The 13,579-nt window shown below is 40.6% G+C and overlaps 3 protein-coding genes across 6 annotated transcripts; 1 reads left to right on the plus strand and 2 right to left on the minus strand.

The window, feature by feature from the left end:
• The first annotated feature begins 1,168 nt into the window (after positions 1-1,168).
• On the plus strand, positions 1,169-7,543 carry LOC117736303 (polycomb complex protein BMI-1-A-like). Of its 2 annotated transcripts, none has more exons than XM_034541539.1 (9): positions 1,169-1,283; positions 1,475-2,033; positions 2,414-2,510; positions 2,596-2,651; positions 2,732-2,861; positions 3,132-3,171; positions 3,341-3,439; positions 4,974-5,054; positions 6,298-7,543. In XM_034541539.1, exons 1-9 carry the CDS (start codon positions 1,272-1,274, stop codon positions 6,676-6,678), a joined length of 1,455 nt encoding a protein of 484 aa, XP_034397430.1. In that variant the 5' UTR covers positions 1,169-1,271; the 3' UTR covers positions 6,679-7,543. The 2 variants fall into 2 exon arrangements, with proteins under 2 accessions (XP_034397430.1, XP_034397440.1); XM_034541549.1 differs by having other exon boundaries at positions 1,906-2,033.
• A 95-nt stretch (positions 7,544-7,638) lies between these two features.
• On the minus strand, positions 7,639-11,565 carry LOC117736408 (CDGSH iron-sulfur domain-containing protein 3, mitochondrial-like). Of its 3 annotated transcripts, none has more exons than XM_034541749.1 (4): positions 11,480-11,565; positions 10,308-10,434; positions 9,260-9,376; positions 7,639-9,178 (listed from the first exon to the last, which is right to left on the minus strand). In XM_034541749.1, exons 2-4 carry the CDS (start codon positions 10,392-10,394, stop codon positions 8,993-8,995), a joined length of 390 nt encoding a protein of 129 aa, XP_034397640.1. In that variant the 5' UTR covers positions 10,395-10,434; positions 11,480-11,565; the 3' UTR covers positions 7,639-8,992. The 3 variants fall into 3 exon arrangements, with proteins under 3 accessions (XP_034397640.1, XP_034397631.1, XP_034397623.1); XM_034541740.1 differs by having other exon boundaries at positions 11,399-11,502; XM_034541732.1 differs by lacking the exon at positions 11,480-11,565 and having other exon boundaries at positions 10,308-10,713.
• Positions 10,764-13,543, minus strand: LOC117736425 (CDGSH iron-sulfur domain-containing protein 3, mitochondrial-like). The gene is made up of 3 exons (XM_034541762.1): positions 13,193-13,543; positions 12,406-12,522; positions 10,764-11,573 (listed from the first exon to the last, which is right to left on the minus strand). The coding sequence occupies exons 1-3, from the start codon at positions 13,268-13,270 to the stop codon at positions 11,385-11,387; spliced, it is 384 nt and encodes a 127-aa protein (XP_034397653.1). The 5' UTR covers positions 13,271-13,543; the 3' UTR covers positions 10,764-11,384.
• Between the last annotated feature and the right edge of the window lie 36 nt (positions 13,544-13,579).

Below are 13,579 nucleotides of genomic sequence, written 5' to 3' on the forward strand. Positions count from 1 at the left end.
AAGTCAGGAGCTTTGCTTTAAATTGGAGCAGTTATTTTATAAATGTCACTTTTGAATCGCACAACTTTATGGAAGATAATTATGAAATGACTGTGGTACTAAAACATGAATACATGTACAGCTACATACAAGATGCACTCAGTTGTATTTTTCTTTTCCTGAAGCTTGTTTTTTTTCTTCATCCCCTTGATGACACCATTTTTTTCTTCCATTTCCTAATTCTCAAAGAACTATTCTGTAACGACACAATTTATGTGTTCCTTGTAGCCTTATTCAATCACCATGTACCCCTGTGCACTGTTTCCCCTGTTAGATGTTCAGTCAGACAGCTTTTATTATAACACACTTGTTTACATTACTGACTGTATTCATTTTTTAAAGGTGATTCCAGGACGGTCACAAAAGCTTTGATGTTCTCTGCAAATGGTATACTGACTCTCGATTAGTACAGAGTATTGTTATATCCTTTTATACTGTAATTATATTAATTTGTTTCTGTCTTATCTGTCTGCAAATATGTGCTCCTTTTGTTGGTTACAAGGTTAGCTGGAGAAGAAGATCTCCAATCTCAGATTTAAATGGATAAACGTGAATTTGATACATGATATAAATACAAACAAATATGTAATGTTGTATTTCACTGAATGTGAAATGAGAGTAAGAATTTCTTCATTTATATATATTTTCCATGGGCATAAATCTATTATTTTTCTGACAATGTAAATGACTTTATCATTCTTTATTTAATCCATTGATTTGTCATTTCTTCTATTAATATATTATATATATATATTTATAAATGTAAAAAAAACAACAACAACATTTAATTGGAGCACGCCTCGCACTTTTCCAATTAAATTCCAGACGTCTTTGTGGGACAGCCCCATAGCTCGGGCCCCGGGACACGAGGCCTGCAGGGCCTCTCAGACAAAATCATTTACAATCTCAGTGAGACAAACAGAGGGCGTGGCCGACCGTGCAACGTATTTAAATAAATAAATGAACAACGGTAAAATAACAACAACAAAAAATAAAAAATCCGAATGTGATGTTGGGCCCATCCATGCAGGGTAAGTATAAACAGTAGAACCAGTCAGCAGGGCCTGATACCCAGTATGCCCCGTGAACGAGGCGACAAAATAATATCACGTGATCCAAAATGGGCAGTCCTCTGACGGTGCTGAAAAAAGCCATTTTCTGGCGCTGCTGCAAATTCTGTCCAAGTCCAAATAATTTACCTGGATCCTCGTTGGGAGGAGAGGGAAACTTTGATGTCTAATCAGGTAGGAACGAAGCGTCGGCGATCGCTCTTTATCGGGCACGTCGCGCCGCTGTTTGCTGAGGCGCGCACAAAGTGCACGGTGTCACATTTTGAGCCTCTCTTGTTCGCCTCCTGATACAGCCCTGTCAGTGAATTTAAGATGGCTGCTTTGTGTACCAGTGTGATTTTTCTGTGGCTCTGCACCCCCATCAGTGTTGGTGTTTTCTCCGGGTGTGTTTGGCTGCGGTGCCCGGGCGGACGGCGCAGCGCCGGAGAAATGGAAACGCTCTTTGTTGGTCCGCTGGTCGAGGAGCAGAGCTGATGCACAAGATGAGGCCACTACAGGGGCGATTCAATAGTCTGCTGCTGTGTACCAGCACACAGCCCGCGTTTGGCTGCACTGCTCCCGGCTCCCTACACGTTATTATTCGCTACAACGTGCCACTGCAGTTGTATTTGTTGGCCATGAGCTCTCTTTGTTGTGGTTTCACAGCCCGCTGTCCCAAGGACGAGCTGCAGACATTGTCTGAGCGGAGCACTGTGGCTGCCACTCAGGGACCATATGGGACAGAGCGTCCTTTACCTCGGCTCCTGTGCCTTTTCGGTGTAACCACAAGCTCTCGTGTTGTTTGTTTCCACTGCAGATCTGTCCAGATGGATAAAATGCAGCCCAACCGGATTAAAATCACAGATCTGAATCCACACCTCACATGCCCACTGTGCGCTGGCTACTTAATTGATGCTACGACCATTGTAGAGTGCCTGCACTCCTGTAAGTTCCTCCCATATGCATTCATGCATGCATGCATATTGTTTTCATTAACCCCAGCATGGCATTAGCACAGATCTTCTGACTGTATGCACATCTAGCAGAGCTCCTGCTTATGATGAGGAGGTGATGTTGAGTCACACACACTGGGACTCCACCTTAATGTTCATTGTTGGAATCAGGCCTATATGAAGTCTACTTCAGGGAACATCTGTGTGCACAATAATAATGTAACATTGACATTTATGTTGGTACTGTGCATGAGATTTAGAGTCCCCGTTGATGTAGAATCCAAAGTAGTTTAGTATTATTGTATTACACATGAACACTGTGCAATGAGCAATGTTGTAACAGATGTCTGTGTCCTTTCTCTCGCTGTACAGTTTGTAAAACTTGCATTGTTGCCTTCCTGGAGACAAATAAGTTCTGCCCTCGATGTGACGTTCAGGTCCACAAGACATGTCCACAGCTCAGCATCAGGTGAGTTATGGTGGTTTATACAGGGTATTTTATGAAAATACTTCTGATAACGTGCTTATCAACAGTGATTTATTTTATTTTCCAGGGCAGACAAAACTCTACAAGATATTGTTTATAAGCTTGTACCAGGGTTATTCAAAGGTAAGACCGTGTTTCTTGTCATAAGTTCCCATTTGATGATGCATTTCTTTGCCAATGGACACATGCATTTCTAAACCCAGATGAGATGAAACGGAGGCGGGACTTCTACGCAGAGAATCGTGTGCTGGAACCGGGGGAAGTGGTGGAGACGTTTAACATAGCAGAGGATGAAATCATCAGTCTGTCCATACAGTTCTACGAGAGGAACAAGCAAGTCAATCATTTCTCAGTTTTTACAAAAGAGATTTGAAAACAATGCAATGTAACTATCTGATCATCCATAAAGCAAACAATAGAGAATAATTACTTAAATATATAACTAAGAAATAAGTAGTGACATAAATAAGAAGGGAATACGACCTGTCTGGTAACTCGAAACGATTCCAGTCAACATATCTCTCTGAATATAGTTTTCTATATGTGTGGAAAGAATTTTGTGTTATTTAACACCTTTTCTTTGTATTTAATATTTCCCTGCAGAAATAATGAGAGGCAGCATTCAGAGTTGGAAGGAGACAAGGTAAAGCCAGATCTTCCGTTGGTTAAAGCAGTAGTTGAAGCCTTCAGTCTTCATGTTGAAAGTGGTTTTCTGGTCTTCACCCTGGTCTTACGTGTTCCCCTCTCTGGTCTTACGTGTTCCCCTCTCTGGTCTTCCGTGTTCCCCTCTCTGGTCCTGTCGTTGTTCTCAGTCCAATGGTAAACGCTTCCTGCAGTGCCCAGCAGCCATGTCCGTCATGCACTTGGCAAAGTTCCTCCGAAGCAAGATGGATATTCCCAACAACTATCGAGTAAGTAAACACTTGCCCCAGACACAGAAACTCTCGCTGTATTGATCGTGTGGCAAATTTCAGGGTTTCCACCCAATAATATATAAGTGCCTTGTGTGAAATTAATTTGAACTCAAGTAATGTGATCACTCCAAATGAATGCTCATTTTGCTTCATATATATTGTACATGTAATCATAACAACTTTGTGAGGTGATGACATGTCATTGTTGTACAGCATGTTCCACTACCATTGAGACGCAAACAAAACCCAACCAATTATTACTGCTTTTAAATATTTAGTAAAGAAGGAAAGATTTTGATGGGTCATAAGCAGGAAAAGCACAGGTGTGAAAAATGATGGCGCTGTTCCATTAAGTGTTCCAGTGAGACCGCATTTATAATAGCTATTGTAATAATTACAATAACTGCATCAGTATAACTACTGTATTAACTGTGCATTTCTTTCTACAACGCGTTATAACATCCAAGGTCTAAAACAGGCCCACCCTTTGACTCATTTGTTAGCATTCAACAACTGTAGCTCCCGTTAGTATTTAGAGACGTTGTTGTTGTTGTTGTTGTTGTTGTTGTTGTTGTTGTTCAAAGCTAAAACTTAATGAAGTTCCTTTCACACATTCAGTCTGTCTCTGAAATGTCCAGGAACATTTCCTGCATGTGGTCATGTGTGATCGGGTTCAGGGATGAATATCCAGGGAAATCTGCGCCGCCATTTTTCCACCTTTTACGACCTCGTACCATTTCTGGGCAAATGCTGGTTGGGCTGTGTTGTGAGAGAAAGCGGTGACCTTATGGGGACGAGCGCACACAGGGTCGCGTCCGCCTGACGACAGATACTTTTCCATATTGCGAACCAATCACAGGACTCTGCTGATGTGGTCTTTGAATTCACGACTTGTTAATGGTTTGAAATTTACACCGATGCTTTAGCGGGTGATTTTGACACGGGAATAAATACAATAAATATATTACAAGAACATTGGCACTGGACAGAAACAGCTCGCCCGCCATGTCTTCTGCTGTTGCCCGTAAATGAGGCTGATGTTGTTGCTTGCTGACAACTTGAGGCCCACCTCTGTTCTAAGGATGGGGTACTCAAAGTACGCAGTGTCAGTTATCTTGAAGTAGAAACACAAAACAACCTTTCAACTTGTATGCCAATGTAATTGAGGTCAATGGAACCAAAGCTTGCCTTAAAAGGGCATTGCACTAGTTCAAGTTTAGCCGGGACAACAGCCCCGTTGGTGTGCACGCGTCTTGAAGAGGATTTCAATGGAGGCTTGATATTGTATAGAATTATTTTCTTTTACTTTAACCTCAGCCCAAAAATACTGTAATCAGCCTTGGAAGAATCCACCCAGGCATTGAGATGCGTCACCTGGTTGAGTTGAATCATGTATTACAAACCCAGGAGGACACATTGCAGGAGACTAGATCTACACTTCCAAAGGAAGAAGTCTAAACATTTTAAAGAGGAGATCTGGCAGATGGCGGTTTGCTGCTGGTCACATCGTGTTTCTAAATGTGTGTTACAGGTGGAGGTGTTGTATGGAGATGAGCCCTTGAAGGACTACTACACACTAATGGACATTGCCTACTTTTACGAGTGGAGAAGAGTGAGTGGCAGCTTTCACTCCTTTGACTGTGGACCACATATACTTCACCATTCTTCACTCTTGTGTTTCCTTTAACTAGCATGATTACCTTTTCATTCCCCTCTTTGTGGTGTCTCCAGGACATTTACATACTAAAACTCACATGACATTACTGATGACAATTTTCTTGAGCATTCTATATGTTTCTAAATTGATAATGTAACGGGCATTGATGCATGGAAGGAAATCTTTGGTTTTAGAGGGAGATACTCTACAACACTATATCGGTGGGTTAAGACACCACTTTGTTCCTTCATTATGCTGACATTGTTGAAAACAACTACTTTTTAGTGTAGTTTTTGCTTTTTTCATTGCAGCTGTTTTTGGTTTGTATGTTTATAGTCAATGTATCTGGTGCCATGGCATGATCTTCTATGACCATTTGCTATAAACGTCCTTTTTATATGGATGTGCTCCAAGCTTGTAACTGTGATATTTAGACTTGGGTATGTTAAAGGTTGAGGCTGGTGGTATTCTATGTTTTTGTTATTGTCAACAAATCCCATGAAATTCAAAATACAATCCAACCTTTCCATCCAACCCTCTCTGTGGCTCTCAGCCCAGGCCCAATCATTTTGATTGAATATGTGATTCTTTGGTCAAAAGAAACTGGTCAAACTGCTGAGTAATTTCCTAAAACATGTGGCGTGTGTGTTTGGGACTATTTTAATCTAAGTGCAGATTAATGCACATTTGGTGCTCTGAGTATTGACAGCAGCAGAACAGCGTTTGTGGGATTGAGTCAAAATAAACTCATGTGCCCAGATTAATATTAATGAAGGATCATGTCACCCAGTGCAACACTGGCTCATTTGTGTTTTGAATTATTATTTTTTTAGCTGTAAAATAAGCTCTGTGGCAAACATGTTTGTGACACTTAAATGTTTTGTTCACAAAATAATCTTCACAAATGAACACCACTTTTGTGATTTTTGTTTTAAGTAAAAGGCTAACATTAAGCAAACTAATTTGCAACAAAAAACTAATTCCAGCGAGTCGCATGATTTCACTACACCACCACAGATCCAGTATTCAGTGTGATGACGTTTTGTTGTCTCATTTAGCCACTTCTTAGCAACTTAGCAATAATAAGTTCTAGCCTTATTTTTTTATTCACGTTATTTACTGAGGCATTTAATGTTTATAGATGTTAATGCTTAATAATCAAACCTGAGCTCCTAACAATGTGTTTACCTCTGTGCAGACTGGACCCATCCCCCTGCAGTATCTTGTCAAACCCACCCGGAAGCGTAGGAGGGCCCCCCAGTCTGCCGCCCAGGGCCACTCTGACGGCGTCAACACCAGCCCGACATCGGAGAGCGACTCCCAGAGTGACAAAGTCCACAGTCCTGCTGCGGCCCAGCCGCCCCGAGCCTCCTCACAATCCAGCCCCGCGTCCCACAACCTCTCTCCCGCTATCCAAAGCTCCAACGGTACCACTGTGACCAACAACACTCAGCGACACACTCTGGCCTCCAAACAGGGCGCCAACGCTCGGAAGGTGACTGTCAACGGCACGAGCACTGGGGCTGGCAAAGAGGAGGCGAGAGGAGGCGACAAAAGTGGTTTGCCTCCGACGACCTAACGTGCATACAGGGCAGCGGGGGAGGACAGTGTTTGAATTGCTCCCTTCATTCTTTCTAAATGGAGAGAAACGACAAGATTGAGCCTTCTGGACAAACAGGAGGCAGATTACTGTTATCATCTTTCAGCGGGAAAGACTGAGAAGTGCAGCCAAATAGACACTTGTATGTATGTATGTGCGTGCGTGTGTGTGTGTGTGTGTGTGTGTTTATGTGTGTTAGACTAGAACAGTGCACACATACAAACTGTACAGTATGTATCAAATGTGAGCATGTGTGCATACATATGTATAAACTTATCTTTTATACAAGATATTGTAATCGTTTTGTATTGTATATGCAGTGGGTCTGTTTCATTTCCATACTGTAGTTGCATCAACATGGATTTGGCTCCATAACACTTGGGACAAAATGCTGAAAGACATTGCAGTGTTCACCACTGCAGGAGTTGGATGTAAAGAGAAAAACAGTCATGTTAATAACTGCTGTATAAGTGTCCAGTATAAGCAACTGCTCATCAGGTAACACCGGTACATTACATTAAACTGTTGATGCACTTTGTCAAGGCCAGATCACACAATCCAATAAGTATTTTCCAACAGGAGAAGCATTTATATTTACAAAGTTCCAAGCACTACCATGCTCGTAAGCAGATGTTTGTCAGCAGACCGTGTTCTTTCTCTCATGGCAGTCGAAGAGCTCAAAAGGGATTTTTGGCCATGTATGTTGTAGTTCCATAAATTTCAACATTCCTTTTGTTTTTTTTCAACAAACAATGATACTTTTTTTAATCAGCCATATGTGCATGTTTTAGGTCAATAAAATGTTTACTTACTAGGTATTTCTGACCTGACTGTCCTGTTTATGATTCTCTGAATGTGAAAATGGAGCTTTAAACTTTGTGTGACATTAGCTTATTTTTGCTGTGGTTTCTCACAGAGAGCTGCCCTGTGTGTGTGTGTGTGTGTGTGTGTGTGTGTGCAATGAGTGACCTTAAAATGTTAATGTTACTCCATTATCTTGGAAGAACAACCAATGTTTAAATATTTAGATTTATACATTGAAAACATCAAACCACATGTAGTTTCTAAGTAATAAACTGAAACCGAACAGGAATGATTAAAGAGACTAAAACATGCCATAATGCATGTTAATGTTTCCCAACCTTTTTCAATGATAAGATTCCCTTTTTTGGTGGTTGGACATTCAGCTGTTCTCTTTTTAAGATGATATAACTGACATATGATGAAAGTCATGTGACAAATAAAAGACCATGCCCCCTGCCTACCAGAATGAGGCATAGGGGGAAGTATCAGCACAAACATTTAAAGGCATTTCTGTCAAGTTACATACGTTTTACTCAAGCAGCCTGTTCTGAATCTGAACACATGATTTTGGCAGATATTCACTGTGTGCACATACAGCAACATGTCAGTAGCTCACAAGCACAGCCACCTGCTGGATGATAGACAGTTGGGTCTTCTCTTATCAAAATGTTTTTCAATCGTTTCTGCGTGCAGTACTTCACATTGTCAATATCAAGGCTCTGTGTAGAGGAAAGTTTGTCTCCAATATTACAGGGCATCATCATTTTTTTGTTTTGTTTTGTTTTTATATTTGACAACATTATCATGGACAGGTTAACCCAAACTGGCAACTCAAGTGACTGTTTATGTCTTAATATTTTACAAACAAAATAAAATGATCTCCCAAAAGTTAAACAGGAAAAGAAAATGGCATTTATATATGGAGAAGCTGCTCCCTCTCTGGCCCTGACAGATTGTAGTTGTTACACACCATCACAATGATAGGATGAAATTATACATTGCTTCGTGAACACACTTCACAGTACGATTTCTACAAGGACAGTTTTCGCTTGTAAAAGCAGCCTATAGATAAACATTTTAACCATAATGCTAGTCAACCCCTTTTTAACGTCCTTTTATATGGACTTCAAGTACCATTTATATGCAACATTGCCCACAATGGCCTAATAAAACGAAGATCTTGTAGCCACCTGAATATAAACAGTATGGCAAAATCTCTCTTTTTAAACAAATCTCTATTGTATCACAGAATATCGGCCAACTCTGTCGTTAATGCAACATTGTCTCTCCTATAGAAAGACAAAGCAAGGACAATTTAAGTTGTGAGCTGTGGAGTTCACCTCGTAAGCACTGAGAGGAATACTGACGAGACAAGATCCAAGCTTGATCAGTTTACGGGCGCTGCGATGATAAGAGTGCAACGATGTACAGAAATGTGAGTGCAACAGCAACATAAATACTCTGTTCAAATTCCTCTCTGCCGTCCTTTTCAAGAGTACGTTTGTTCATGTAATGTGGCAGAAACAATGAAGTCCTGCTTGTGCGTGCCGTCACAGTAAGGTGGGTTGTTTGAATACTTGCAACCACACAACCAAACTGTTACGTCTTTCTCGGGGACAAAGCGTAGCGGGGACAAGCCTTGGGCTTTGGTCTTGTGGGCTCCGTTGCAGAAAGGCTGAAAGATAAAGATGTGTTTAGGAAATATACAGAACTTCAGGCCGTAGCAATGCCAGATAAAGTCAGAGGGTGGTTTTACCTGATTCTTGCTGTGTCCACAGGTGCACCATGAGTAACGCTTTCCAGCAACTAGGTCCACTTTGAAAGGCTTCTTAGAGGGGACGACCGGTTCTGGAGGAAGTGTGGAGAGCTGGACCTGTGGACAGAGGAACATAAGAGTGCTCGTTGTATTTAAAAGATATGTAGTCATGCTGTAGGGTGCAAACACTCCACTTAACGACATGTTCTGCCTTGTTAAAGTAAAAGTAAATACATATTAACTCTGTAATGGTCAGAGTTTAATAATGGTTTAGCATTAAAGCCCCTTACATAGCACACCATCACTATCCCGCCTGATTAGACCTCTTCTCAGGACTGTGTGGGCCCCTGACTCTCTGGTCCGTTTCGTTAGACCAGTTAAGGTGGAACAACTTAATCGTTAATAACAGTTAATACGGTTTGGTAACCGTCTACCTGAGCAAGACTCTAATTAACTGGAGGTGGAAACACCTGTGTGGGTGTGCACGCTCTTAAAGCAGTATGTTCAACAGATGCCTGCATGATTAAAACACTTGAGGTGGATTATTATTTATTTGTTATCTGACCTTTTCACAGTGAAGTGAAGCCGAGCACTGCTGAATATTTGTCACAAGACACACGGCTCCATGTTCTCGAAAGAGTCAAAGCTGTGGCCATGTGCATCCAAACACTGTATTGTCAACCAAGCCCAGACAGACAAAGGTCGAATCAGGCTTTGATTACAAACAGCTGTGCAGGAGCTCGTGGATGTGGGTACTATTATGGGTGTCGTGTTTTATATAACGTTACAGCACAACTAACTTACTAGTCAAGAAATATTGATGAGTGGAACGTACAGTTCTTCTATCTGAAACGTGTTGAGTTAGCTGGACAATATGACTCAATAATAAATAATACTTGGTGGGTCGACAAGTAGCGGTTTGATAAACACAATACAAGATGATTTATCAACCTAACGTTATATAACGTTACTTCAGACTCGTTGGGAACATTAGCCCAGAAATATCATATTTACAAAAGGCAAGGGTAAATATTAGGACTTAATTTACCTTAGAAGCCGCCACAGCTGTTATCCAAGGTTGCCGCAGGGTTAAATGGATCCATTTGTGGTCTAATTTGGTCACCAACGTGTTCATGTTTTCAATGCAACCTAGGTGCTGCTCAAAGGAGCGCGCGCTACAAACAACAGTGGACGTAAAGTCACAATTACTTTACAGCTACAGGAAATAGAAACTGTCAAACAAACAGAAACGAGTATCAGTGCGAATACTTTGGAAATACTGCATAATATAACAACCTACATCACTTCCTGTCGAGTCACGTGTACGTAGCTGAACCAATCCTGAGGCGGACGTCGGTCAGTCGCAGACTGAATTGATTTATCGTCCAAAACACTGCAGGACCAGTTTACCATTTAATATTTAAATGTCATGTACCAATATGTTTTATATAGTGTCCAGAAATATGACAAATTACGACAATACAATAAACACATTTGAGAGAATGATAGCGAGCAATAGCCTGTTCACCTGTCTGCCGCTTGATTAGAGATAGGGACATCAGTTTGCCACCATATCATTTGTCTGTTTTCTTTTTATGAACAATGACATGAAATTAACATCGCAACCTTGAATGAACACAACCCATAATTGGCATAACGAATACAGTCTCATTTTAATCTATGCAGATGTCTCTACCGGCTCTGTGCAGGTCTTTGTTGTTCTGACATATCTTTGTTGGTCTTCCACATCTTGCTCTGACTTCAACTGTTCCAGTTGTCTGATAATGTTTCAGACAGTTGTAGCCTTCTACTTGTTGGTGGAAGTGAACTATCTTTATTCTGACGTCCTTGGACAGAGAAACTCATGGTTTCCAGACCGAACAGCCGCTGCAGCTGGACACTTACTTAAATAATCATTTAAAAAAACATTTTTCTTAGGGTGCCCACATCTTTGCACACCACGTTATGAATGTCATCGACACAACACATTTGTTATTTTTCCAGGCATGTTTAAATGGGTATACAACATTGTGCTCATATCATATTAAAAAAACAATGTAATATCTATAGACAAAATATCAGTTGAAGACAACACAATTTCACCTTCTCTTACATTTACTTGACTTCATTTAAAGACACCTTTTATCGACTTCATTAAATCCTGGAAGATGACCTTGAAGTGTGAGCCATCACAGTACGGTGCGCCTTTGGTTTGCTTACAGGCACACAGCATGACCGTCCTGTCTTTGTCAGGGGTGAAGCGTAGAGGAGGGATGCTTGGAGCTTTTGACTTGTGAGATCCGTCACAAAAAGGCTGACGGAAAGAGAAAAAAGCTGTAAAGACTGTACAAATATGTCTTAGGTAATGACATTTAGTATCCCCGTGGCCATTTTTAAGTTTTATTCTATTGTAATGTTAACTAATTTAGGTGTGTCAGTTACAGGGCCTTACTTTAAGCGATAATTCAGATATTTTTTAATGGGGTTGTATGAGCTACTTATCCATAGTCACCTGTGTGGTTAAATTACTGTTTTCAGTAGAGTCTTATGACTTTGACAAGAGCATAGATGGCTGCTTCAGTTCTCTGTCAAAATAGGCTGTCTGACGGCAAGGTACAGCGGTAAAAGTATTCTACATATTGTGTACACTTGAACTTCTTTTTCGGTAGGCGTTTTATTAGGTGGCTCAAATATGTTGTCCATGGCAGTACATTGCTTTGATTCCGTGCTGGTACTCCTCTCCGTTTCTCCAAACTGAGACAAGTAAATGTTACAAGACCATGGATAACATTGAGTGGTTACTAAACCTGCGCTTTTGACAAATACAAAATACATATATATAAAATAATAATAAATAAATATTTAGGAAGTCTACTCTACATTACTGGGGGTCTCTGGAAACATAAGACTAGTTTGAAGTGACGTATGAAAATGTAATAAATGACACCTATGAGTTTGTGATGTTTATTGTCATTGTTAGTCAAAAGAGGAACAGCAAACTCCTTTTAGAAGGGATCTTTCAAACTGGTGGGAATGTAAACAGGACACATATTGCAGTAAATGAGCTGTGCCTCTAGATGACTGGGTTCCTTCTTTTAGCCCAGGTACTTCTGAAAGTTGAACCCTAAGACGCCATACACACTCACCTGTTTCTTGCTGTGTCCACAAGCACACCAGGCGTAGCGTTTTCCAGCAGAAACCTTCACCCTGTAGGGCAGCCGGGCTGCAGCGACAGGCTGTGTCGACTGCAGGCAGCACTGAACCTGCAGACAGAATGACTTATCATAACATGTGCCACACACAGCCCAGAGAACTGTGTAATCAATCAGAGGAATACATATAAACATATATGTATAATTAAAAAAACAAATCCTTATTAGTGATGTTTGAATATGTAAGTTGTACTTTAATGCTATACATGGTCAAATGAAGTGACTGTTGGGTAGTTTAAGCTCAAACAATTTATTTTCACTCATTGTATGTTTTGTATTAAGAAATGTAATCGGAAAATAAACTATATGGGAAAAAATAAAAAGGTACTTTATTACACACACACATTATATATATATATATATATATATATATATATATATATATATATATATATATATATATATATATATATATATATATATATATATATATAGAGAGAGAGAGAGAGAGAGAGAGAGAGAGAGAGAGAGAGAGAGAGAGAGAGAGAGAGAGAGAGAGAGAGAGAGAGAGAGAATACAGTTCTTGGACAGCTCAAGTTTGAACCAGTAGGTGTCGTGTTTTGTGTTAGCGTTGTGAAGAAAAAGGAAAGCTAGCCGACACTAGATTTCTTGTCATGACTCAGCCCTCCGCCAAACGTGATCAGTAAACACAAGAGAGGCGAATAAACAGTAAATATAGTGAGTGACTTTTATTGTGTAACGTTAGACAATGATCGCTCACCATCGACGAGGAAACGGGTCGTCTGCAGGTCTGCATGCATCCTCTCCGGACTGCGACTATAAAGCTGGTCGTGTTCATTTCAACTTCACGTGAAACAAATCGAAATGTACTCCAGTGCTCTGAAAATCACAGGATTTCATAAAAAGCTGCTTCACAAAACTTGGCGGCCTTCAGGAGGTTACAACATGGCTTCCACTCGCGTGCTGAAGCCACTCCTTACTTCCTACCTCACCCCTCTCCCCCCTCAGGCCCTTTAATTGGTTACATTTGAAAAGGTAAAACCCGCTGGTCAAGAAGAAAATAATTACCTGCTGAACTTCCGCTGCTGTAACATATGAGTATATGTTTCTATTATTAGTTACTAAAAGCTATGAATTCATATCCACG

This window comes from Cyclopterus lumpus, chromosome 1 (assembly GCF_009769545.1).
Source record: "Cyclopterus lumpus isolate fCycLum1 chromosome 1, fCycLum1.pri, whole genome shotgun sequence".
Taxonomy (NCBI): domain Eukaryota; kingdom Metazoa; phylum Chordata; class Actinopteri; order Perciformes; family Cyclopteridae; genus Cyclopterus; species Cyclopterus lumpus.

What these genes read in the sequence shown, in the direction of transcription:
- LOC117736303 (XM_034541539.1), top strand. An exon ending in TGTACCAGGGTTATTCAAAG is followed by an intron (nt 2,652 to 2,731) that starts GTAAGACCGTGT and finishes TTCTAAACCCAG; the next exon opens with ATGAGATGAAACGGAGGCGG. An exon ending in ACTTTTACGAGTGGAGAAGA is followed by an intron (nt 5,055 to 6,297) that starts GTGAGTGGCAGC and finishes ACCTCTGTGCAG; the next exon opens with ACTGGACCCATCCCCCTGCA.
- LOC117736425 (XM_034541762.1), bottom strand. Translation starts at nt 13,270, where the DNA reads ATGAACACGACCAGCTTTATAGTCGCAGTCCGGAGAGGATGCATGCAG. An exon ending in GACCCGTTTCCTCGTCGATG is followed by an intron (nt 12,523 to 13,192) that starts GTGAGCGATCAT and finishes TTCTGTCTGCAG; the next exon opens with GTTCAGTGCTGCCTGCAGTC. An exon ending in GTGGACACAGCAAGAAACAG is followed by an intron (nt 11,574 to 12,405) that starts GTGAGTGTGTAT and finishes TCTTTCCGTCAG; the next exon opens with CCTTTTTGTGACGGATCTCA.
- LOC117736408 (XM_034541749.1), bottom strand. Translation starts at nt 10,394, where the DNA reads ATGAACACGTTGGTGACCAAATTAGACCACAAATGGATCCATTTAACC. An exon ending in CAGCTGTGGCGGCTTCTAAG is followed by an intron (nt 9,377 to 10,307) that starts GTAAATTAAGTC and finishes CTCTGTCCACAG; the next exon opens with GTCCAGCTCTCCACACTTCC. An exon ending in GTGGACACAGCAAGAATCAG is followed by an intron (nt 9,179 to 9,259) that starts GTAAAACCACCC and finishes TTTATCTTTCAG; the next exon opens with CCTTTCTGCAACGGAGCCCA.